We start from the raw sequence: 26,572 nt of genomic DNA on the forward strand, positions 1-26,572 counted from the left end.
GTGTGTGTGTGTGTGTGTGCGGCAGAGCCCCGCAACGCCAAACTCCCCTTCAAAGGGTTTGGGAAAGTTTCAAAACTTTTCTTGCTGAAGGCGAGTTTTTACTCTCCCCTGGCCACGCCTGCCGCCAGGGCTCGGGACCAATGGGCGAGCGCTCCGAGGCCGCGTCAGCCAATCGCGGGCCAGGGAGAGAATGCGGAATAAGATCGCTGCTTGGAGCGAGATAACACGCAGGGAGCCATCGGGGTTGTTTTTTTTTTTTTTTTTCCTAATTTTTTTTTTTCTTAATCCGAAAAGGGTTTTGTTGGGATTTTTCTTTTTCTTCTGTAAAGGTGTTGGATGCAAAGCAGCGGGTCGCAGCTGAGCCGGGCTGGCCCGTTTCACCCCCTGCAAACGTGCCCCTGGTCCAGCGGACCCGGGCTGCGGCGCACACGCGATGTCCATCCCGGCCTCCCGCCTCCAAACGCAACGACCGAGCCCGGACCAGGGCTGCGCCTCGTTTGCACCGCACCGCACTTCTTTGCCCCGCGTCTCCCGGGCTTTGCTTCGACTCCCCTAATGGGTGCAAGGTGGCACAGGGGGAGCCCTGCGAAGCCAGGGTGGGTGGAGGGTGACGACCACCCCCCCCCTCCGGTACATGTCCTGGGTGTCCCTGCCCGCTCCAGGAGCCGGACAGCTGGTTTCTCCAGCATTTTCCCCCCAAGGATCAGGGCAATTAAATAAAGAAGACTAGGAGTCGTTTGATTTTATACACAACAATTAAAACATCGAGAAGCAAAGGTGGAGACGGGATTTCTAGCCGTGTGACTCCCCCCCGCCCCGGGTCTCTCTCCCTAATGATTTCATTAGAGGCAATCGGCTCCGGTTAATTAAGGACGCGAGCTGGAGGGGGGCGAGCGCAGGTATTTGGAAAAGCTGCTGGGAAGGGGCCGCCGGCGGCTGCCCAGCAAACCCGAAAGGAGTTTAAAGGAAAAAAACCCTCTCTTTGGATGTGGATTTTCAAAGGGTGATTTGAAATGCGAAATAACGGATACACAATCGGCTCCACTCTCCTTTTCCTCTCTGCTTCTCTCATTTATTTGCAGGATCTGATTTTGCAAAAGCAGCGCAGTCCGGGGCTTTTCTTCTCGGGGAAATCGGGGCCGGTTGGGGCAGAGCAAAGGCTTCATCGAAAGCAAAGGCGATCTCTTCCCTCCCTGCGACTGGCTAGCAAATGCCCGATCCGCTTGGTGCTATCACACCCGGTTTGCTACGAAGAAATCTCCCCTGATTTGTGGGCTGGTACCCCTGAAAGCTAGGGAGCATCGGGAAAGCGAGGGGGGAAAGTCCGGGAAAGGGGAGCTCGTTCCGTATCCCTTTAAATTAAAATGCACCCTTGGTAACAATAAAATAAAATAAAATAATAACAATAAAAATGGTAATGATGGGAACTTGATTGGGAAATACAAGCTGGGCTCTGGCACTTCATGGTGATGAGGGGGGAAAAATAAAACAGCCGTGCGTGTGTGTGGGGGTCATTATAGGAAGCAAATGGCCGGGTGATGTATTTTTTGTTCTGCAAAAGGCGAAGGATTATGACAGGGCTGCCCTTCAATCTAGCGACAGAGAAAGGCGATGGGTTGTGGCTGGAGCTCGCGGGTCTCGGCGTTGGTGCTCGGTGCACGGCGCTGTGCAGAAGACCGGGCTGCCCCAAAGCAGACGCTGAAACACGCAGGGGTGTTTTTTGCACCGAAATCCTGAACAGTTGGAAACGCACCCCGAGAGCTGCAACTGCAAAAGGCTGACCCAGCCGATTTTATTTTAGACGCCTGGAGAGATCGTTTGCTAGAAGTTGCCTCTCAAGAAACTGCCTTGAAATCTTACCTCCCAGGAGCTCACCAAGAGCAGCAAGCCGAGCATTATGCTTCGGCATCTTGCGTTTGGAAAATCGAGGCGAGCTGAAAGAGCACGACTTTCGACTGCAGATAACAACACCTCGAGCCCCAAAGGAGAGGACAAGAGAGAAGTCCTTTCAACCGAAGGAAAAATATCCCCTCTTCCTTGGCAGGGGCTGCTGCTTTCTCTCTTCCCCTGTAGGACTCGGGAGCAATATTGAGCCGACTTACTTGATCAGCAGCTTCTTGCAAATCCAGGGGTATTGTATTTATCCCTTGTGGACAGTCTTTAAAAAAAGCTGGAAACTTCCCGACACGACAAAGGTGGCGGGTGTTGTTATAATGACGATTGGAGTCGCTACTATTAGTGTCATTGTCACTGTTAGCGTCGTTAGCGTTACTATTACTGTCACCGCGCGCGTTTCCTTGCCATTCTGGAGGATGATTTTTTATTTTTGTTTAAGGTGGGAACAACACGAGCCGTGCAAGCACAGCTCGCGGCGGTGCGTGCTCAGGAGCAGATTTATGGCATTGTTTTGCTACTAAAATGCAACAAAGCCCGTTGCTCCCGCGGCCGAGGGCAGCTCCGCTCCGGCAGCACCTGATCCCTCTGCTCACTTCGCGGGGTTTGGTGCCCTCCGGAGGATAAGCCGGAGAACTGAAAGTTTGGGGGGTTTTTCCTTTCCAAGGGGAATCCTTGAGTCTGTCCCGGTGTGGAAGTGCGGGTGCTGACACCTCCCGGCTCCCCTCCGGAAGGCAGCCGCCTCCGCTGCGTGTGCGCCCCGGGCTTTCGGTGCTGTGTTAGGACCCCGGGGCTATTTGTTAGCGGGTGAATGGGAGGGACGAGCTTCTCTAAAGAAGTCCGCTTTGCAAGAGGCGATAGAAACCACGGCTGCTGGTTTTTTTGTAATTCCCTGGGACACGTCTTTGCAGTCTCCTTTGCCTGGGGAAGCTGGCAAATAAAGAACATCTTTTTGCCGGGGTCCGGTTGGTTTAACACAAGATATCGCCTCTGCCACACGGACTGCTTCTCCCCGTAGACCGACACGGCTGCAGCCTTTATCCCGGGGGCAGATCCCGCACGTGCACCTGGATAATACTTAGCCTGGTGACTGATGCCACCGACTCGGGACCGTGAAACCTGCATCTGACCCGAGGCCAGTCGGTCACGTCCAACCCCGCCCGCCCTGAGGGACAGCCATCCGGTCATTGCTTCCCAAGCAACGCCGTGCAACTGTCCCCCGTGTACTAGCAACTAAGAGTCGTTTCGCAGCAACCCCGGGCCAACGTGGTCGCAGAAAGATGCTTCTTTTGCATCTTCGTTTGTCTCTGAACCAAATTCTTGACCTGCTTTTGTTGCTATCCTGTCCAGGTCTCAGGGTAGCAGCTGCAGCAGTTCTTCAGTCCCATGTGCCACCGGTGAGATGGATGGATGGATAGATATTAATTTTCTCCCATCTCCAGGGCAGCTAATAAAGCACATCCTTATTCTTCAGCGTTCATCTTTGGGAATGCTGCAGGAATTCTCTCTTCTTTTGCTGTTCTTAGACTTACTAGGTCCATTTTTGGGGGGCAGACGAGAGAACCGGAGTAAAGTTGTTCCACAAGTGGACCTGGACTTCAAGATCTTATTCAGTCTGTCTCTTTTCCTTCCTCCTCCTCCTCAGATTATTAACATTGCTAAGCAGAATTGCACTTTTCTCCTTCTATCTTCAATGCTCAAACCTGCATAGTTATTACTCTTTACTGAAAATGTTTAGAACATTTAGAAAAAGGGTTGTTTTTTTTTTAATTTTTAGAAATAAAAAAAAAAACGTTTAAATATTCCTTATCAGAACATTTAAAGCAAACTCAAACACTTCGGTGAAGCCTGCCATATAAGAAGTATAAAATCAAATCATCCCACTTATTAGCATTGTTTTTCAAACAAATATGATGCAACTGCTTTTGAAAGCAAAGAAAAACTTTCCACTGATTTCTGGAGAAATACCGGATTATGGAGTAGTCTTTTTGAGCACATGGGATTTCAAACTTCTGGAATCAGATAATAGCTAAAGAGCAAAAAGATCTTACGTATTAGGGAAGTTCCTGGTTTAAGAACTTGCCCCAAAGTAGTAAGAAGTCCAAGGGCTAGAACATCAGCTATCCGTTGGTTTCTTGAGTTGTGATTTACCCCTCACTGCAGTAACTGAGCCTCTTAAATCTGAAGGCTTCGCCCCGCAAAGTAGAAAAGTGCTAGTTCCCTCATTGCACAACTGGCTGCCCGAGGCTCCAGGAAGCTCAGGGACTTGCCTGAGAAGCATTCAGTGGAGCTGAAGTCCTATGTTACTGCTCTAACCAATGCACCATCCTCATTCTCTTAATATGTGCCATCTCCAAAGGGAAGGTGAGACATGATCCAAGCTGTAGGCACCCACATGAGGAATGTATGCCTATCACGAGGTATCTTTCCAGAGATTATGTGGCTAACAGATTTTTTTATCAGAATGAAAGAGTGGTTGTAAAGCTGCTCTTCAATGGGGCCTGGTCCTAAACTCTTTACAAGGGACATAAAATCATGGGGAATCTGGCCTGAGTAGGAAGGGAAGGTTCCCAACTTCAAGGCCCCAGGCCATATGGGTGGTCTGCTGATGTCTGGATTGAGTCCCTCTAACCTCAGCCACATTCTGCTTTAGTGCAAGGGGTTTCCTAAGTGTATCCTGTTGTAGGGCCTGGGCTGTAGCTGCTCTTACTGAAGTGAATGGAAACCTTATCAGGAACATCAGTGAAAAGCCCAGGTTGACAGCGGTTGTGGCTGTTGGAAAGCATTTCACCAAACGCGTTCACTTAATCCATGTCCAGAAATCACCAGGTGAAGTACACAGGGGAAAGGTTCCAAGTGAGCTCATTTCTTCTACTTGTATTTGTACAGATTTATCCTGGGGAAAGGCTATGCAAAATCAACCGCAGCAGCAAGGAGAACATCCACGTCTTGTTGCCCAGCAATACATCTGTAACTCTTCAGGAAGGGAGCATCCTCATTTGTTCTGCTTTCTGGTTGGCACAGCAACAGTCAGCTCTGACTGCGATGTATATCAGGAGTATCCAAACCAAGCAGATTAGAAACCAAATGCATAGGACAGTCACTGCCCCAACTCCCTTTAACGTCAACCTAGGTTTCATTGTTCCCATGACCTTTCTCTTCCACTCCATTAGACAACATTCACATTCTTGAAACTGGCTTCACAGGGTAATTTTTTAAAAGATTTTAATTCCATACATAATAAATATATGCTGTTTAAAAAACATTAAGTAGTCTATTAACTCTAAGTCAGGATATTGCTCTTCTGAGTATGAAATTCAGTGTCAACTTTATAAATTACTCTATTTGTAACACGCTGGCTTTAAGGGGGAGAATAATTGCTCTGGGATTCATTTTTTTAAATCTGTTTTTTTTTTTTCCAAACACAGCACACAAGCAAAAGAAAGGCCGTGTTATTTCTATAACCTTTTCAGGCTATACTGGGCGCTCAGTTTTAAGCAGACAATCTCCACCTCCTCCCCGCCACCCAGTGCTACCTGCTTTGAAATCAATGGCACAGAATATCCCTTTGTATATGTAATCTGAGGAAGTGTATCACTGTTGTTCACGAATTTGGGCTGTGCAACCATTTGTATTGTGCCTTTTAAATCTGATCTAATCCCCAACTGCAGACTGCCAAATTATAACATAGCACTTGCCCACCAAAGAAGACATTTCAAAAAAAGAAAATGGAGCCAAGAATATCACATCCAGAAAGTCTCCAGAGGCTACTTAATTTAAATGAAACATTCCACTAAGAGTCCCTATTTGGAATATGGCAAATTCAGTAACGACCCTCTACAGCCTCGACGCCTGGAAAAAGGTCTGTGATCTCCGTCATCCTGCTAGTTTTGAGCATTGCACAGCTGCTAGACTTTGGTTACGCTCAGGAGCGGGAAGGGGTTTTAAAGCAGAACAGAACCCCATTGACTTCAGCAACATTGAACCGAAATGAAAGATTTCAGGATCAGGCCCAGAAGTTGGTGCGTACATCAGACAAACCCGATACACGTTCCTCTCGCTTTATGCAGGTTCCGTATGTACGAATTCACTCTGATGCGATGACCCTTTTTAAACCAAAAATTCATGATCGGCAAGGTCCATTCACTCTTATGGGATGGGTGCAGTGCATTGTGGGAACGAGGTGCACAAAAATATAGTCTGCCGTGTGGATCTGTGCTGCTCGCTCCTTGTCCGTGACACATGTTTTAGTTGTTGCCACCCCCCTTATGGTAACATTCGCCGCCACCCTGTGCTCGCATGTACTGCCAGCTGTTGGCGAGTCCCAAAACTGTCCTTAAAAGTGGTAGAAACGGGTCTGGGGGTCAGTAGGGCCGAGGTCTTGGAAGGTATCCCCAGTTGTTACATTGTAAAGTGGGTTCCCTTTATGCGAATTCGAGTTATGCGCTGGTTTCCAGGACGGCTGGTATTGCATAAAGCTGCACGCACACTGGTGTGGAAACAAAAAATCAGGAGGAGCTGTGCATGGAGAGCAGCTGAGCTTTTCTTTAATAAAGGATAAGGGACCTGGAACCGGAACGTGCCTATTTTCTGCCTTTATAAAGATCCCTGGCCCGTCCCTTCTGCACTTTGCACGCTCCCTACCCCTCCTTCCGGGCCTGGCTTTCCAAGCTGAGCAGCGACGTGGAGCTGCTGTTATGTCACACGAGCGTAGCAGAAAAATGGCCTTTTGCTCCGAGAACTGAGCAGGGGGTGTCGATTTGACTCCTGCTGCAGATTGCTCCGTGGATGACCCGGGGGGTAGCACACACCTAGACTCCTGGAGGCCCCATGCTAAATTTTTAGTATGCCCCCACCCTTGGCCAACGATAATGATTATAATCATCATTAGTTTCACCATTTTGGACAGGGAGCAGAAAGCAGAGCAGCAGATAGGTCAGGAAACAGACAGCAGAGCAGGAGCACGAGCCCCTGCAGCCTTGAGGGAAGGCGGGGTCAAGCCTGGGCGGGATGCGATGACGTACTAGGGCCCGCTCGGCACCGTTCTTTGCGCACGCGCACGCGCACGCGCGCTCCGCGAGGCCGTTTGTCCTTCCCAAGCCGCCGTAGCCGGTGAGGGCGGGGCGTCCACTGGGCCCCGCATGGAGGCCGCGGGGTGCTCGGGCGCCGGGGAGGCAGGTGGGAGGGGCGCGTAGCAACGGGGCTGTTCTGAGGGGTTGGTTGCCCAGCAACGGGGCTGATGGCATAGGAACGGGGAGCTTGGTGTCCAGCAACGCAGCGTTCTGAGGGGACGGGTTGCTTAGGAACCGGTAGGAGGGCTGGTTGCCATAGCAACGGGGTATTGTGGGGGGGCTGGGTGCATAGTAACGGGGTGCTCTGAGGGACTGGTTGCCCAACAGTGGAGCGGGTTGCTTAGGAACGGATGGGGGGCTCTGGTTGCCTTAGCAATGACATGTTGCAGGTAGGCTGCTTGCCTAGCGACGGGGCAGGTTGCTTAGGAACGGGTGAGGGGGGGCTGGTTGCGTTAGCAGCAGGGTGTTGTGGGGGGCTGGGTGCCTAGCAACGGGGTGTGCTGAGGGGTTGCTTGCCCAGCATTGGGGTGGGTTGCTAAGGAACAGATGTTGGGGTGTTGGGGCCACATCCTCACTGCTCCTCCCACCCCTGGCGCAGGCGCTGCTTCCAAGCAGAGCATCCGGGAGAGGATCTGGGCCTACCTGGAGGCGAGCGGCCTGGCCGAGTTCCCGCGGCCCGTGCATCACCGCATCCCCAACTTCAAGGTACCGCACTGCCCTGGTGCTTGCTGCGGGGGTGACGGCTGCCAGGCCGATGCCGGATGCGGGCACAGCCAGGAACGGGCGGAGACGTGCAGTCATGGGCGCGAGGGCTGCCCTTTGCTGGCTCAGCTTTGCTGATCCCTCTCGCCTGTGTCGTGGGCGGCAGGCTCTTCTGCATTGCTTCATCGGGGAACATGCGGCAAAAGACGTCCGTGCCGTTATGCCCATTTTGCAGAGGGGGAAACTGAGGCGTGGCTCACCTCCAGCTTGGCCCTGGACTCGCATTTCCAGGGGTGCTGTGGGGTGCCACCGTGCCCTGCTGCTAAAATAGGGCTGTGTACGTGATATGCAGGGGGAGCTATGATGGACAGTGGTGGCTGCCTCAAAACAGCAGCCCTCATCGCTGGGCAGGTGTGGGGCTGGGGAAGGATTTTATGTCAGAAGTGGCATTTAGTGCACTTACTAAATATTGGAGTATATTCAGGCACTAAGGTCTGTAGCTTTGTGATCATCCTGGCCTTTCATGCGCTTTGTGGATGAGCAGTCAGCTCTATAGCTCTTTCCCTCTGCCAGAGCTCCTGCACAGTGGTCATCTTGACACCCAATGCTGAAGGCTCGATCATGCCTTTAGTTGTGGGAAATAAAGCAAAAACTTCAGTTTCATTGCCTGCAAGACAGCGTGAGATCCCTGTATCTGTTCTGAAAAGTTGTGCTGTTGTCTCATGAAAACAGGGCGCATCTCACGCTGCAGCCAGGCTCCCAGATTTACCAGAATTCAAAATGGCCAGGACTGTTAAAATAAACCCCGATGCCCCCCAGAAGAATGCTCGATTTCTAACACTGGAAGTAAGTGAAGGTATTATTTTTGTTTCTTTTGTTCTCTTCATGCAGGGGTCTCACCAGGCTTGTCAGGCTATCAAAGAGCTTGAAATATTCAACAGAACACGTGAGCTTAAAGTAGACCCTGACAAACCATTAGAAGGAGTTCGACTAGCAGCGCTGCAGGTAACCGAATCGTCTCTGCTAGAGCACTATAGGACAACAGTGCTTGAACTGATCACGTCATCCAACATTTGCATTTTTCTAGCACCTTTGTATAAGAACCTTAAAAATGCTTACCTCCCAGTGTCCAAGTGAGGAAGAGAAATGGGTTTATTTTTTGATATTTTTACAAATGAAGAATACAGCAAGTTGATCATGGAAACAAGAACAGAACCCAGGAGTTCAGCCTTCTGCTCCAACCACTAGATATATTCCCTCTTCTGTGTGTCAGGTAGCTGTAAGTCATCGGGATACAGTTTTTACTTTACCTTTTTGTGCTTTTAAAGATTGAACTCATTCAGTTCATGAAAGGTATTATTGATGCAGTTGCTTGCTATGAGACAAAACAACACTTGGTGACTCCAGAGGCCTTTTACAGGGCTTTAAACCCCTGTACATTAGAGAACACAGGAACAAAATGCTGGTCAAAAAGCTGCTGTATTGTGAGTTGTATCAAAATATAAACTTGCAGTCCACGTGTTTTGCCCCAGAAGCCCACAAAATCTGATTTGAAGCTGCAATATAACTTTAAACACAATGTATTTTTTTCAGTAAGTCACATTTTAAAATGCCTAATAGGATCAGTGTGTCACAGAAACTAGATTCCCCAGATCTCCTTTTCTCTCCCCCTGGCGTCCCGTCCTGCCCCTCCATCGCTCCGCCCCGGTTTCACTATAGAGGAAGATTTTTACATTTAAGTTGTTAAGCTGCTACATTTAAGTAAAAGACAATGAGACAGACTTCCCAGATATTAAAACTTATTGGAAAGAATTTGTTTTCAAGCCTTGCACACACAAGAATAAATGTTTCTGTCTTTTTACCCGGAGAAGGTTCAGTCTTTGTTGTGCTCAAACGCATGAAAGTAAAGATGACTTTCTACCATGTTTAAAGAGAAAAAACTCTTCAGCTGACTTGTAATTCAACTAATGTTTTTTATTTTCACAGGCAAGGAAAACTTTGTTGGTCCCAACACCACGTCTGAGGACAGGCCTGTTCAATCAGATTGTTCCACCTCCGGGAGCAACTAAAGAGATCCTGAGGAAATGTGCTACCTCACAGGTATCAAACATGGGAGAGACTGAACCAAGGGAGGGAAAGGTTGATCTTACATTTGTGGTACAGGACTGAGGATAAGAACAGCTAGATTAAACCTTCAGCAGCTCTGACGTGCTGCCTTCCTGTATAGCAATAGATATAATTCTCCTTCATTTGTTTTGTTTCTTTTGCCTGTACATTTTTTTTAGGGATGACCTGTCTTTTGCCAGAGGCTGGTATCACAAAGCAGCACAAGGCCCCAGTCTCTAGACACTGTCATAGTGCCAAATAATAAGAGAGCCAGGTTCCAAAGGGTTCTTGTAACTAAAGCATGGACTCTAATTACATGCGTTACAGTGAGCAGCTTTTTGAGATGGCATGCTCCTAAAACTTAAGGGCTGCATCCAGACATGCAGGGGCACATGCTTGCACCAGTGCAAATTACCACAGCACATGACCCTGCACATCCCCTTTGTTGCAGGACAGATTGTCCCACAATGGCTAAATTACCCCTGCCCAGATCCTTCCAACTCTTTATGCATTTTTGCAGCATGGGGAACGTTTAACATTTGCCACGTGTGTTTTGTGGTGCCACAAAGAGGCTTGTGTTGCCACAAATGGCATGTGCTTGCACATCTGGATGTGGCCAAGGAGCCTAATAGATAGTTTCTGAGTTTTCTTGCCTAGCCAGTTTTATGATTTTTTTTTCCCTAAGCCTGAAGGGAAACTTTTATTTCTTTTTTTTTTAACTTGTTGCTTAATCTAAGTCATGCGTACCTCTGATTGCATGTGAAAGGGCAGATTTTTTACCATCTTGACTCTTAGGAAACAAATTAAGTAACATGCACTTCAACTGATGTGGAAAAAAAAAAAAAAAGTCCATTCTAAATGTACGTGGTTTCCTGAAGTGTAACACAGTGCTTTGCTGCCCTCTCGTGGTAAAATGTCATATACTATAGCTCCATCAGTAGGTCAGATGAAAAAACAAAGGATTTTCCTATTTCTAGTATCTAAAAATCTAGGTACTATATCTGTCTGACTGTCTATTGAGAGTTACTATGTATAAATGCAGGTTTTTTAGTTAATTGGCCAATCCTGGTTAAAAGTGGGGATAAAAAAAGAGAAAAATGTTAAGACAGTAATCCAAATGCAGATTTCCTTGAATAATTCTGTATATAAATTTGGGATGGAAAACATGTGAAATGCAGAAGTGAACTTCTCCGTTATGTTTATTAATCTATTAGGAGTTGGAATTTTTAACCTATGTTATTCGAAAGAACTTTCTCCTGACCTTCTGCCTGGCCTCATACCAAATTTTTGATCATGCTGTCATGGTGATACCTGTATTTTCAGACGAACTTGAACTAGCAAATAAAATAGTAAGGCTTATAGAACACCTTGTATTTAGAAAGGATTGTATAAAGAGTCCTCAGCACACTGATGTAAAGTAAACTTTATTCTTTTGATATTATATTTGGAGAGTCAGCCACCAAGTTCTGGTCTCACTGGGCTTTTTTCTATTATTAGCCTCAGCTTAGGATAGAAATCAAGATTCATAACTTGAGTCAATGTGAAGAGGACCCATTCTGTGTTCCACAATCTACAGCCATTTTTAAGAATGAGTTAAAATAGCTCTTATCTTGAGTTTTAATGTAAAATAAAATCTAGTGAAGAGAGAATTAACCATGGTAAAACTCCTACTTCTGGACACCCATGCTGAGATGCCTTGGGGTGATTTTTTTCAGAGGTGTTAATTGCCTGTAGCTCCAGCCCTGGTCTAGTCTACCTCCTTCTCTGATGGCAGAGTTATGCCACCTCTGCTAAATGGAATAAAGCTTTGCTGACTGTCCAGCAACTAGATGAAGATGCAGGTAGATACTCTCACATCTTCTACCGGGTGCAGTGGTCCATTCAACAGAGCTAACAGCTGTGTATAAATGTGCATGTGCTCTCTGGATTGGCCATGGCAACTATTGTCCATACCTGCAAAAGGCAAACAATTAGAAACTTAGCCAAAGTCTGTCTAGAATATGTGTGGTAGAGAGAAGCTAATTGTAACAAATAGCTATTATTTTTTTGAAAAGTTCTGAGTTTCCATTCATCTGTCCATGACAGAGACGGGCTGAAGGACCAACAGATTGACACCATTATGTCAGAGGTGGTACAAACACCAAAAAAGTTACAAGGAAGGAAAGCAGAAAGTTCAGGCCCCCCTGGAGCCCACATTTATCTTTCCACACAAGCAATATTTTTAGTTCGGTGCTGACTGTCTGGCAGTGGGAGACAGCTGATCCAGAGCCTACTCCTGACACTGCTTCAGAAACGTTTTTGGTATGACCTTAGTGGCTCCATACCTTACTTTCCGCAGCTGAAGTTAATGCTTCCCTCTTTTGCAGAGGCATCATGAGGCTTAATTTAAGAATGTAAAGTGCTTTGAATTCCTCATGTGAATGGGGCCATTTATTATTAAGTATTGTTTGCTGAGATTTCCAACCCTAAGGGCCTCAAGTTAGTTTTTGGAATCCAACTCAGGCTTTCAGCACCTTCAGCTTTCCCACTGAACTATGCCAGAATTGCCTTCTTTTTAGAAGAAAATTATGTTCCAAAATTCTGACTCTGATTTGCTAGTAATTTTCCAGACATCTGATATTTGTCTGTATAGGGAAGGGGCATTTCAGAGCTTGGGCATTTTATTTGCTTTGAGCAACATAGGTTTGATTTTTTTTTTTTTTTAATTGTTTCACTCAGTCAGGAGCAAGGCCTTACTTGCTACTGTAAGATTGCATGTTTGTTTTTCAGGGGGTAAAGGATTACAGTGTGCCTATAGGCCTGGATGCAAAAGTGAAAGTGGACCTGGTTGTTGTAGGATCAGTAGCTGTCTCTGAAAAAGGTAGGGACAAAGCTTTAATTTCGCTACATATTTTGAGTACAGTCCTTCCTAAGAGAAGACGAGTAGTCTCATCCACCTCCTGAAAACTGGTGTTAACATTGTAAAGCTTTTGCAGGCTCAGGGAAAGGTGTTACAGAACACTAGCTGGTGCAGTTCCCTTTGACTGGGCTCTTCAAGGAGTCTCTGTGTTCTCAGCCGAATGGGTTTGGGGGCCGATCTACTCCCTTGCTATTAGTAATAGTCCCATTGAACAAAGCAGAGATGTGCAGGACATGGACAGCGTGAAAGACTTGAATGGCAGCTGCTTATTCCGTACCTATTTGAGAAAATCAAAAGAAGACCTCAATGGGCCAACTAACAGCTCTACACCTTTCATCAGCATTACTATCTCTTTAAAAAAAGACATTCCTCTTTTTATGTGACCTTGGCTTTCCTCTTTGTATATGAGTTAACTAACACCTATTTTCCAACTCTGCCTGTGCAGGTAAGTGCTCACAATTAGCATTGTCTGACAGCAGAACTCTGATTCATTTGAACTTGACTTTTTTTTGAAATGTTGGTTTTTCTCCCCATTGTTCCAAAACTCTTTTTTCCAAACTTCCATCAACTGGAAGCTTTTAGAACTCTATAGCTACTCCGTGAAACCAGCTTTCTTCTTAGTATCACTGCTAATTCCCAATGCAACGTTTGAGCACAAAAAATGCACGCTTCCAATAGGTCCTTTTGCAGGCTGCCTTTTAACCTGAATGCTACTTCATTATTACCATGCCTCCTTCTCTGCTGTTCTTTAGTATAATTATCTCTCTTTGTACATTTTAGGCTGGAGAATTGGAAAAGGGGAAGGTTATGCAGACATGGAATATGCAATGATGGTGTCAATGGGAGCAGTCACAGAGGACACACCAGTAGTTACTATCGTTCATGACTGCCAGGTAAATTAATATGTTAATTTTTGAAGGACTCTTGGTCACCTTTCAATAATTTCAGTGCTAGGAGTGTGTCAAGCAGTTGGTACTGCACTTACTTAGCTGCATAATGATACTGTCTAGAATATAGATCAGGAGTTGGTTTTATCATCTTGCCTTAATGGAGAAAGTTTTGATATGCAGTTTTGGTGGGTTTATCCTAATTTCTTACCATGTTGCTTTCCTTTCTCGTGTTAGGTGGTTGACATACCAGAAGAGCTGCTTGGAGACCATGATTTAACTGTGGATTATATCCTCACTCCAGCGAGAACTATTAAAACCAATTGCAAACGATTAAAACCAAAAGGAATAATATGGCGGAAGGTAAGTTACTTCTGCTGAAACAGAGTTAATACCAAGCCCTTGTCTCTCCTGTATCTCACCAAGTCTTGTGAAATGCTTATCCCTCGAGTTTTCTATGAGATTTACACCTCTCACTGATGGACAGACACTATGTCTAGTGCTGTGAATATTCCTGCAGGTCTTCTTAGTGATGCTGGTGAAATTTGAAAAAGAAAAAGTAACCAGAATGGAAAAGTTAGTGATTTTTCCTCCTCTAGTAACCTTTGAGCAAGTGAAAAAAATGTTCAGTAGACTGTGCAAAATTTCGCTGCCTGTTTCATTTTGAGGCTGTTTCAATTCATTTCAAGCTTGAAACAGGGAAATCAAAACAAAATGAAGGACTTCAAAACAACCTCAAAACAAAACAAGGGCAATCAAAACATTTTGAGTTTTGAAGCTAAAGCTGGGTTTGCCTGCATGGAAACAGAAAGTAAGGAGAGGGACGGGGAGAGGGAGCGGGAAGCGGGGGAAGTACAACTCTGGTATTGACTGTGACTGTTTGGCTGCCTGAGATGCTGCTGGTGCTACTGTGCTGCTTACTAAGTTATTACCTGTTGTAATTTAAAGTGGTGGACCGAGCTGAGGTGGTAGGAGAGGAGGTGACTTCCACTGAGGCACTACTATGCCTCATGTAGAGGCCCCAGTGCCAGTGAGGGCATGCCTTACGCACTCTCACTCACTCACAGTCACATATGTCACAATTTTTGCTTGTCAGCAACCTCAGGTGCAGTTTCCCAGAAAGCCCTGCACCTGTTTCCTTGAAACATGGCAGGCTGCATGCCCTCAGAAGGGGCTACCATCCCTGCTGTTTTCATCCAAATCTGCCAAAAAATGACAAGGTTATAGGCAGTTTCGTGCTTCCCCATTATAGCCTATGGGCGAAACGTCGAAATAGCAAAACAGTTTCGATGAAACGAAACGGAACAGTGCTTTTGAAACTAACGAAACTTGAAACTAAACACTGTCCCGTCAGAACGAAAGTTGAAATGACACGGTGCTTTTTTGCACAGCCCTAGTGTTTAATAAATGGAATTAAAAAAGAACATGATGTCTCACAGTTGTATACATGGTTGTTGCAAAATGATAACTGCAAAAAAAATTGCCTCTGAATCCAAGGTTTCCCATCCTATGGAATTTAGCGTAATATCTAAAGGCCAAGATCTTCAGCTGCTTTCAACTTTCATAGCCCTACTGATGTCTTGGGAACTGTGACAATATAAGCAATATATTTTTATCTCCTGAAAGTTTCTTGAAGTGGATTGTTTGTTTTCTTGAGACAGAGGGCTGTTTGCCAGTCCACCTTGATGGGGAAAGTAAGGGTAAGTTTCATGAGTTAGTGTTTGGGACATTCATTTTTGGATAGCTTGAATTAGTTAGGTGTGGGAATTACTTTATAAGTATGTTAGAGTTCCTGAATAACACAGGAATGGTTTTCCAGATATTTTCATGTGTTAACACGCTGTTCAGACTTGCGAAAAACTAAAAATTATCCAACAACAGCATACACCCAGTTTCACTGGTGTACTTATGAATGATTTGTGTGAAAATTTATGCTGGAAAGTGATTTAGATTTCAGAACTATAAAAATAGAATTACAAACAGAGTTATCCAGTTAACTTTGCTTGATGCAGGCATGAGCAGAAGTAATATTGTGTGACTTGAGTGATAGCTTGTCCGCTGTTAATAATCAACTGTTGTTCACAGAAGCTAGTCAGGAAATGCTCATAAGTAATGAACCCATTAGTAGAAACCCAGATCTATTGGGAAGTCTTCCGTAAACAGAAAAAGGGCTAAACGAATAAAGACATTTATCTGCAACAAGTTATTCCACTACTTTTATTTCTGTCTTGAGGACATTTCTATCCAGGTCAGGATCGAGGTAATAAAAACACCTTTTTATGCTGGTGTGTTTTCACAATTAACGTATTCTTACATTTCAGTTCTCTTATAATGTCATTTAATGTAATTGTTTAAAGGCCCAGCTCTCATGGCCCATCCGTCTTGCCAACTGGGTCTTTGATCACTCTCTTCCTTAGTGTCAGAATTCAACCTCAATAAATTGCCTCACTAACATTTTTCTCCACAACCCTTCACAAGCCAAATCTGCAAAAGTCTCAAGAACACATAATCTCGTGAAGGGTCGCTTTAATCTTTTTGCTGCATTTGACACTGTCCCAGACGAGACCAGTCTGCAGCCAAGTACTGTATCAAAATGGATGTTGTCTTTGCATGACTCCTCTTTTTTTCACTTATCAGAAAGTGAAAGAGGGATTAAATATCAGCTATATACAAGGGCTTGGGACAAAGGGTTGCCTTAATGCATTTCCATATATTTGCATTTACAACCTGATCAGATATATTTAGTAAACCATCGTGCTCTGATTCTCTGTCCTAGGCTGTTCTAATTCTCTTGGTCATGCTCACATGGGGATGCAGTTATTGCTCTTCCCTTTACTTGCTTCGTTTTCTTATTCTGTTCTTACTACAGTGATGACAGTGGTGTGTGTATACATACATTTCAATAAGGATATGACTGTTGTGCGTGTTTTCTCTCTTGCTCTCTTAGGGAAAGAAATATGTGCAGTGGAGTCTTGATATCATAGGTTGCTTCTGTGATTTTTTTTTTTTGTGTCTTTGCTCTTTATTGTTCCATATAATTTGTTTCTTGGATTCAATGCGTCTCCTAGCTTTCACCGAACAGCTACAGTTATTGCTGCTCCACTGCAAACATTCCTAATAAAGGGCCTGATAGGCTAGTGATTTTTATTGACTGACAATTGGGTCCCAACTCCATTAAGTTCTGTTATATTATTCCTAACAGTAAAGTTAGAAAAAAAAGGTGGGATGTTTTCAAACCCCCACGCACAACACAAGAGGAAGCTGTTACTTTGTAGGTCTGTAGGAGTTGTCATATTAGTGGCAAAAAGGGCCCAAAGTTTCCTAATGTCTGAGACTTATTCTCCTAGTCCTCTCAGTAACAGTTACCTAATTTTTCAAATGGTTGGTACACACAGCTCTTTCAGACTTTGAAGAAAGCATAGGTACCGCAAATCTAGCCATTTGGGGCTCTCACTTTTAGGGTACACCTTTAGGAAGAATTAGACACTCTACATGTAATGGGAGCTCTCAGCATTTTACAGATCAAGCCTTTATTCAGATATTTGAAAACCTTTTTCTCAGTTTTAACTTTAAAGGACTCAGCTCTGATAATGCAGGCACTAGTCTGTGTTGAGAGAAGCTGGCAGCTCAGGTCAAAAGGATTTGAACGACAATGGTAAGAGATTGCACTGGACAAAGTGGTTGGGGGCAAGAAAAGAATTGGGGTGAGGAAGAAGATATTGAGGACACAATGTGCTGAAATGCTGTAAATTAGTGACAGGGAGCTGCCATTCCCTACCACACTGTACATCAGCTGCCATGATGAGTTGGAAGTTGAAGAACAGAGAACAAAGGTAATCTGTGCACTTTTGTCCTCCAGGGTAGTGGTCACTGTCCGAGCCACCGCTACCGTTTAAAAGCTAAAAGAACAATGATCTTCAGGATTATTTAATGGGGCACATGCAGAATCGTTACCTTGTGATTTCAGAGGCATCCGTTTGAGTCAGGGCTGCATGCAGTCTTCTCAGGTGGGAGGTCTAGTTAATCTGCAGGTTTCAAAACTATAGGGCTTTATTTTGGCTTTTTAATGGTGTGTATATGGTTTCTTGACTCCAACTGCAGCCTTTTCTCCTCCTCCAAATCCTGGCTTTACCATCCCATTCTCCTGTCTCTGAGCAAAAAAATAAATTAACTAAGAGATAGTGGCTAAAACAGCTCTGCTATTAGGCAGGATGTTTTGTGAATAGAAGGTAGCTTAACTGCATCCTTAAGCTGTGTGGTGTGTAAATCACCTTGCAAGAAGAGTTCATCCTTCAGGAACATGCCTGGATCAAGCAAAGACAATGGCTTAAGGGCTTATTTAAAGTAGAGTATGCCTGCTTGCAAACACCGGACTTATGCTAAGCATCGCCGTGGGAGATGTGCTTAATTTAGTGTGAAACTCTTAAGGCAGATAGTCATTAGCAAACATGCCGTGCTTTCAGCATGGGCTCCTTTGGAAGCTTCTGTGCCAAATAAAGAGCATATGTCTTGAACTATAAATGCGGTGCTCAAGCATGTCTCAGGGTTGCATACCATTTCTTTTAACTGTAGGATAATATAATGTCTTAGATCCTTAACTAGTGTGAACTGGCATCACTGCAGGAATTATGCTGATTTATATCAGCTGGGAAGCTGACATGTTTCTGCCACAAACAGCCTTCAGCAACACCCTGTGACTATGCCTAGGATTTGTTGCAATGAAAAGAAGTATATTTAGTGCACATCTCTGAAAAGGAAGTGTGGAAGAGATGTTGGGATTTTTTTCTCAAATAAGTGGTTGTTTTAAGGGCTTGAGAAGTGCATGTATATGCTTTAATTGTCTAACAGTGTACTGCAGGTACAATCTGATTTATTTCTTCTTTTGCTCATGACACTTTAACGCTGGTGTAGCGTTATTGAATTTAAAAAAAGCTACTGCTAACGCAAGTGTAAAGAGAATCGTACCCAACCTAACAATGCTAGGTTCATCAGAAATATTTACAGAAATTAATTTGACTTGACTTGGCATTCAGGTTTAGCTTTCCAGAATTTCTCAGTGCCCTTGCAGGCTAATTGGAGCTGCTAGGAGCTGAGTGATTTTTGAAAATGTGGCTATCTATTTAAAGGCAAACTGAGAGCTGTTCTCTGCACAGCTCCTATGGAAATCTAGTCCATTTGCATATGATATGGCTGCATGCATGAAATTAGTATTTTCCCATTACGGTTTTTATGGGCAGCTGAGGCTTTTATCTGTAACTGTACTTGCCACTTAGTTACTATTATTTGGTTGCTTGGGCTATTGATTATATGTTTTGATCCATTGGGAGAGCAGAAAGGTAGACAGTTGTTAAAGCAAAGCACTGTATTTTCTGGCCTATAAGATTATTTTTTTACCATCTAGAAAGGTGATCTAAAATTAGAAAGATATAAAAGGTACATTTTATACGCTGACTTTACTAACAAAAATAATTGAGATCATTGTAATACGAGTTGACCAAAGTTCAATCAAAATCATATTTTAAAAAAATTTCCCACAATGTTATTCCTTTGTGGGGAGGGGGTTACATGCTAGAAAATACGGTAACAGCATAAAGGCTTCCCTGGAAGAAAGAAATGAGGGATCCTTGGTCTCGTGTTTAGGGGAGGGGTAACAAATGGCAGAAATTGCTGAGGGACATCCTGCTCTGCGTCAGAAACCGACAGTAAGTAAAATCTTCTAGGCAAAATGTACAAAGCCCTCCCTCCTAGCCCAGAGTTACTGGGAAGCGATTTGGTAGGTGAGGGACCAGATTTTGGTCCCAGCATGCTCTGCTGCAAGCCCATCAACCTCGATGGGCTTATTTCTTCCTTCCCCCAGTCTTGCACTGCAAAAGCAATGAGCATTTTGTGCCAAAGCTGCTAAGTGCCGAAGGCTGTTTGGAACCTCACTCCCATTGACTTGACTTGTCTAGGCGGTTTTGTAAGTCCTGCCAGGCACTCATCTGCATCTTTAAGCATCTCTAGGCCTCTGTAAATCTGGCTCTTTCTGCTTAGTCCATCGATGCCATTTCACTGATGAGTTCCAAATGTGGGTTTCTTGAGTCCTGTCTCCAGAGGGACCTGGCAGGCTTCATGAGTTGCCAGCTCCCATAAATATACCCTCAGATTGTGTGCACATATTTGGACATTACTGGCATGTATCTGCAGCTGGCCCATTCCCATTGCTCCGGCTGTGTCTGGGCCATTCCAGTTACACAGGTTTATAGACATTTGCACCAAACACAAGCAGCTGGCTAAGTGTCCTATATAGGAAGAAGCAGGCCATGTGCTGAGTGCTTGTGTAGTGAGCCTTGTGGGCTGGGAGAGGAGGGAGGGAATGTATCCTCCAGTATGGAAAGAGATGTATGTATAAAATCACCCCTTGGTAGAACTATTTCAGCTTCTTAGCTCCATCTGTGCTAGGGCTGGTGGATCTGTTCAATGCTAGACTGTCTGCTTTTAGTCTCATTTCCCCTCTGGGCAGGCAGTGTTCCCAGATCAGAATGCACTGGTATATATATGTGAAGCCTTGAGAAAGTAAACTCAGCTCCATCCTTAGGATCCAGCACTCACCCCACCCTCTCTATATGGCTTCTCCCTCTCCCCCCATATCAAAGCTGCACTGTCTCCGCGACCAGGGGGACCTGTGTAACTTTGAAAGCAATGCTTGGGTTGCTTCAAAATGCTGTAATAGTTTGCAGTAGTCATAGAAGGGCAAGCACATCTCTAATTTTGCCCAGTAAAATATTTAAAATGTTTTTATTTATCAGGGGACTGACTGCCTAGAAATGGTAGAGAATGAGCTGTTTGGGTGGGATGCTCTGAGTAGTTCATTTGCCAAGATACAGCCACGGTGCTGAATCAGGTGTCTTAAGTGCAGTCTGGATGTTCAGGACTGCATTCAGGGAAACTGGTATTGATGTTCGCCATCCCAGGAACTCTCTGCAGTCCTCCTGCTTCCGGTGGAAAAGGAGGGGATTCCCCTTCTGAACATTTTTTCCCTGTAGACCATTGTTTGTATCCTTGCTGCATGTGTATAGGCACCCCAGAGGTCCAACTTCCCCGTCTCCTGTATCAGACAGTGGCAGAGAGCGGATGCTGGAAGGCAGCATGGGCAGGGTATGGCCACGGTGTTTCCACTGTTCCTCTCCCACTTGCAGCCTCCAGCATTTTAGGTCTAGCCGTAGGAAGGTTAAGTGGCCTAGTCTGGATAGCAAACAAACCTGTGTCAGTCTGAATTGTATCCCAGCCCTGTGTTGTAACTACTGTAGGGGGTGGGGGGAATTAATGAACAAGGAGACAAACCTACAGAGATTTTGGAAGAGGGGGAGAATATTTCAGATTCTCTCCACTTCAGAATAAATCGTTGCAGTCATCTACAATTTACAACACAAAAGAAGCTTTTGCATGAGTATAATTAGCAACATATTGTCCCACCACAGGAGAATTCTCTTTGTCTGCTGTGTTACAACAAAGCAGAGAGCTCGTTTCCCTGCTCGGCCAGAGACACCCGCCCTCCCCAAAACTGGCTTTGAACAAGTATGTTGAAATCCTAAACCAAATCTCTGGCTCTCATTGGATTATTGACTGAAGAGGCTTGGAGGGGGATTTAGAAGTACAGGACCCCCCTGAGGTCCCACGGAAATCAATAGCGAGACTCCCTGGGACCAAATACGAACAGCACCTGCTCTTTGAGAGAACTCCTTTCACCTTGCTTCCCACACAGGGTGTGAGGGGGCCAGCTGGCAGCCGAACCAGTGTGGGTGGTAACATATGGAGAGCCATTTGAAGACAGACATCTCTTCAGGGTTTTGCCAAGCCCCAGTAAGAAAGGTGATTTGGGGGTCAGGGTTAGCTGATGTATCTGCAGCTTCATGAACTTTTCATCTCCGCAGGTCTGTGCCATGCTTATTGTCAACCTGAGTGCCAGATCTGCTGGCTAATAGTACAAAAGCTGGAGGGACTATCAGTAGCGTCTACAGACAGGGTTGAACTAGGGTCTGGGCAGTGCAGGCCTAGCTCATGGAATTAGCTGATGATGAGTTCAGAACATCAACTTTTATTTTTTGTTAAAGAGTTTCTAGGCATTAATGACACAAGGGGCTACATGTAGAGGGCACAGGGCAGCCTTATGCAGAGCTGGCCAGGCTCTCTTCACGTGCAGCACTGGCAGCACAGTGGCTGTGTTAGCCCAGTGCTGTACCTGGGCTACTGGAGTTTGCAAGCTTCTTAGCAAGGATTACCCAGGTGCAACTAGCTTCTCCCTAGGTTTGCAAAGAGCCAAAGAATATCTCCAGCCGCTACTCTGAAACGTCTGCCACCGCCCAGAAGAGTGGGACCCGGTCCGCGCTTGAAGGCTTCTGTTATGGGCATGCCCGGTGCCACGGTCAGTCCTGAAGGGCTTGGGAATTCTTTCCCCGCTACAATGCCCACCCCACTTGCTCAGCCGGTATGATGGGGTTGAGGGTTTGCCCTTGGTAGCATTGATCTTTCTAAATAAAGTTTCTGCACGTATGTTTTTGAGCTAAGTTTAACTGTGGGGTGAAAGAAACCATTGCATATGCTCCGTAATAAGTTGGGCTTGTTTTTTGGGTACAGGAGTGATTAGTTACATGAGAACAAAAAAATGTTTTTCCTGTTTGGTTTAATTAGCATAGAGCTTGCATTTCACATGGAAACTTGACAGTAGACAACAAATGTTCCTCATTGTTAGCCAGGAAAAACAAAGTAAGATGGCTGCATCCATTAGTTTGATGTCTTATCACCCAGCGATGGAGAGGCTGCTGTCAGCTTCAGCAGCCTGAGTACTTGGCTGAGAGAAACAAGTCTCTCCAAGAACCACCAGAGTAATAACTCATCAAAATCTTAAAATGGCATGTACCTTCCAGAATGCAGAGACTCCCAGAGCCCCAGAGGAAGCACTTGCATCTCTAAACCAGCTGCCAGACTGCATTGGCTTTTAGAAGAATGACTGTACAGCAACACACAAGTTTGCTTGCGTTTAAGGGCCCAATTCCAGCACCTTTACTCTGGGTCGATACCGTACAGAAGAGAGGCAGCCTCTTACAGCTCGTTGTCCCCATTCTGTCATCAGCTCGTCTGTGAGCTATTAGACTGAAATGAGATGAAACCACGCCTGTCTTTGGTTTCAGCCTGCAAGTAAAACATTCAGGTTTGCATGATTGTTACTGAGAAAGCTGCCTCTTCTCTACCAGTTCTCTTGCCACACCTGCTGGGTGCTGGACCCTCTTCCCTTGCTCGTTGAGCTGGGGTCAACAAAAAGGCCTGCTGCCCCTCGAGGGTCTGCTGGAAGGTGGGGGTCCTGCCTGTCCACATGCTTAAAAGGAGCAGCCAAGCGTGAAACGTTCCTTCTCCTCCCAGCCACTGCCAATGTCTTTGCTAAGAGCCAGACCACATTATTTGGGAACTAGGGAACCATCAAGTTTCCCGTCAGTCACGGAGAGCAGCCTGTGGTATCACGGCCAACGCTGGTGGGATTCAGCTGTGAGAGTGGGAGTCTTTCCTGAACAACAGCTTATGAAGCGGTTGGGAGTGTAAGAAGGGAGAACAGGTTGTGTTTTTTAACTCAGGTGCTCCTACAGGTGAGAGAACCCCTTACACACAAGCACACACTTGCTTTTAAGGACTAGAGGGAAAGGAAATGCATGGGAACACCCAGGCCATAAGAAAAAGGAGAAGGTGCCTCCAAGGGGGAGATGGGTTGGGAGAAATCATTACCAGTATTCCTGCTGGGTTCTGAGAGAGTAACAAGGAGCCGTCCAAGCTTTGTATTTGGATTTCGCTCACTTCAGTGTATTCGGATCTGCAACCTAACTGTTCCACCAACAACAGGGACGTGTATTATATTCTGAGTCCAGCACCTCTCAGTTTGTTGTCTGTTTTCTGGTGGACCTACAGCATCGTGCAGCCTGCAGAACGAGTGACTAATGTTTATGTTACATGATAACTTCAGAATCAGGCCACCCTTGGGAAGTTTGAATGCTCTGGGCATTTTGATTGATGCTGACAAAATGAGATCAGGGTTGGGTCTGACCAGATGTCTGCGGAGAAGAGAAATCTCAAATGTGCTCATATTTTCATTTTCTCTTAGATCAGCTACGAGATTCTCAGGAAAATCCCCATCCTCAAGAATCTTCGCTACAGAGAGAAGCAGGCAGGGAAAGATGTTACCCTCCAGGACGAACATCCAGATTTTCCAAATGCCAGCATACCAGCAGTGCTAGAGGAGACTGCCAAGACTGAGAACACGAGACCGCACACAGGGACCAGCCCTGCCCACGTTGGACACTGTTCTGCTGGAAATGATTCCTTAAGTGCCAAATCAGATGTGCCTGGTGCATTCACTACTGTGTATGTGGGTAACCTACCTGCGGGCACAAGAGTGAGCGAGTTAAAGAGCACTTTGCGAGAACTCCATGTGACCCCTTTGCGCCTGAATTGGCAGGGAGCGCAGCACAGAGCTTTTCTCGATTACAAGGATAAAGTCGCAGCTGAGAGCGCTGTATCCTTTTTGAAAGGCTTGAGCCTGGGGGGTTGTACTTTGCGAGCTGAGCTGGCCAAGAATCAGAGAAGCAAAGGGCAAGTGGAAATCAACAGAAACCTAGCTCCGCAGGGAAAATAAGTGTGTTTTCATTGTTTAGCAAGGAGTCAACTTCTTTTTTTTTTTTTTTTTTGTTAAAAGATCTCAGTCCAGGGTCTGATTCTGTAAGCTAAGCAGTAATAAGCACTGGTATGTAAAAAGCCAGCTTTACAAACAGATTGGCCTTACTAATTTGCAGTTCTCACTTACCTTCTCTAGTTATGCAAATATACATGCAAATCAAATATTTGCATATGCTGATGTTAAAATGGCCATTTCTGCCCACAGTTAACATATACGCTTGGGGATGAGCAAGTAGGGTTAGATGTGCTAGGGTGCATATTGATTTATACTCATGTCGTGTTAGACAGTCTGATTGTTGATAGCCTGCATGCAGGTAATTTTAGTCTGATATCTGTGTGCTACTATAGGGGGCCAGCAATGAGTGGTACGTGCAAAACTGCTTTTGCAGATTTAGAGGCAAACGTAAAAAATTAAGCCCTGGGGTGCATGGTGCCCAAGGCATCCAAAGTGTAGCTGGGCAGGATTTCTACCCCCACCCCCCCCAAAAAAAATCTGACAATGGAAGGAGGCTTGATTTTTGGCTTTGAAGATTCTAATACATTTTTGACAGAAGTGGAATCTTTTCAGGGAAAATGCTTTGTTCTGTTGGAAAGCCTTTTTCCATTAAAAAAAGACATGTTCAAGGAATTTCTTTTTTTTGCCAGTCAATGCCAGTTGACCCCACTGGCATAAGAGCACTCTGACCCTCCCTGGAGTCATGTTCAGAGTTCCTGTACTTTTTCTAAATGTTGTACATCTTATTCTGGGCTGGGAGACAAGACAAACATCACTTACCCTCCAAGCAATTTTAGGTCCCTTTTGCATGTTTGGATAGGTAAGCAGCATGGAATTATTTTTGCAGATACTGGCTGCTCTGATGATTCTCTATACTCACTGTACAGTGAATATAACTCTGATTTAACTGGCCCTACATTAGCATAAAATTGATGTGGGGTACAGGAGAGGCAGGATGTACAAATGCTGTTGGCAACTGATCAAGCATAGAGTTGTTTGAGAAATTACTAAGATAGTAATAAAGCCTATTCGTTCTATGCCTCTATCGCCAGTACAGCATTTCAGTCTTCCTCTGTAACCATGATGTCAGGTATTGATATGGGTTGGTAGTTCCAAGTGTCTCCAGGAAAGTTATTCTTTATATGAAGTGCTAGCTTGAATAATAGGCTTTGCAGACATCCTCCAAAACTCTCTTGTGTAGAGTAAATCAGAATTATGATTGGTTTGGAAAGACTTTATTTTATTCTATATTTTTTCAGTTCCTTATTCCTGAAAAACAAGCTGAATTTTGGCTGAACTAGCCTTTCTGAACAGAAGCACTTTTTGCCATTGATCCTGGGCAGAAAGTCAAAATAAACATTTAAATGGATATTTTACTTTTTTGAAAAAAAAGTCTGACTTGGAAACATTTTTCTTTGCCAAAGCATATTGCTAAGTATATTTTAAGCACATTATTATGCCTCAAGGGGAGACCTTTCGTACAGTATTAAAGAAAATGTTCTCAGGGCTATAGTATGTTTGGTGCATAAGGGTTCAAAGAAGACATTGCTTTGACTTTCTGCAGTGAAAACAGGTGTGGCTGCTGAAGAAATAAAATTATACTCTCCAATGATGACTCTCTTCCTCACTCAGAATTATTTTCACTGCTTTAAAGAGTGAATTAAAATCATTACACAGCACTTCTCTCTGGTTTCTTTTTTATGTCAAATTGGGCATTTTAGAATATGAGAGGTGTGTTTAAAGAAATTATGGATGGAAAATTAAAAATAATCTAATACCCTTTTTCCCCAAATTGCTATAAATGGTGTGACTTCAGACCAGTTTATGCTCTCTCGACCTTCTGTAACCCTGTTGGCTTCAGTGAAGATGACTGAATGTAACAGAAAGCTCTGTCCATAAATGCTTCAGAAGTAATCCTTCTCCAAATTGCAGTCAACCACTGCCAACTTTCTTTTACTGCATTTCTGATTTTGACATCACACTTTAAGTTTGTGGTTGTTCCTTATTCTACCTCATCTACCTGAACATCTGTAGTTACTTTATCTAAAATAGTTGCTGAGTTTTTAATACTTTCTACGTAACAGTTCTGGGGAGGGAAATGTATATATGTGGAATATGTTGTATTATTTTTAAATCTGTATTTGGAAGCATTCTGGGAATTAAGGCTAATTTTAACACTACTTTCAGTAATATGGCAAATCCCTGTTGTTTAGAAAATTACAACCCCCCCCCCCAAAAAAAAAACAGAATTTAGTTTAGGCTCAGCTTTATTTCAGAACAGAGAAATGTATTTAGAGTTCACCTGCACTTGGCGTTA

The 26,572-nt window shown here is 44.8% G+C and overlaps 1 protein-coding gene across 2 annotated transcripts; it reads left to right on the top strand.

Moving 5' to 3' along the window:
- The first annotated feature begins 7,007 nt into the window (after nt 1-7,007).
- On the top strand, nt 7,008-26,435 carry MTHFSD (methenyltetrahydrofolate synthetase domain containing). Of its 2 annotated transcripts, none has more exons than XM_019535965.1 (8): nt 7,008-7,071; nt 7,564-7,670; nt 8,400-8,513; nt 9,654-9,767; nt 12,543-12,633; nt 13,453-13,565; nt 13,797-13,922; nt 23,689-26,435. In XM_019535965.1, the coding sequence occupies exons 1-8, from the start codon at nt 7,035-7,037 to the stop codon at nt 24,217-24,219; spliced, it is 1,233 nt and encodes a 410-aa protein (XP_019391510.1). In that variant the 5' UTR covers nt 7,008-7,034; the 3' UTR covers nt 24,220-26,435. The 2 variants fall into 2 exon arrangements, with proteins under 2 accessions (XP_019391510.1, XP_019391509.1); XM_019535964.1 differs by lacking the exon at nt 8,400-8,513 and adding an exon at nt 8,559-8,672.
- The last annotated feature ends 137 nt before the right edge of the window (nt 26,436-26,572 follow it).

The sequence above is a fragment of the Crocodylus porosus genome, unplaced genomic scaffold, assembly GCF_001723895.1.
Source record: "Crocodylus porosus isolate Cpor-Errol unplaced genomic scaffold, CroPor_comp1, whole genome shotgun sequence".
NCBI lineage: Eukaryota > Metazoa > Chordata > Crocodylia > Crocodylidae > Crocodylus > Crocodylus porosus.

Bases quoted from the DNA above. Each gene is read 5' to 3' on its own strand.
- MTHFSD (XM_019535965.1), top strand. From the start codon at position 7,035: ATGGAGGCCGCGGGGTGCTCGGGCGCCGGGGAGGCAG. The intron at 8,514-9,653 runs GTAAGTGAAGGT...TTATTTTCACAG, and splicing joins CTCGATTTCTAACACTGGAA to GCAAGGAAAACTTTGTTGGT. The intron at 12,634-13,452 runs GTAGGGACAAAG...TGTACATTTTAG, and splicing joins AGTAGCTGTCTCTGAAAAAG to GCTGGAGAATTGGAAAAGGG.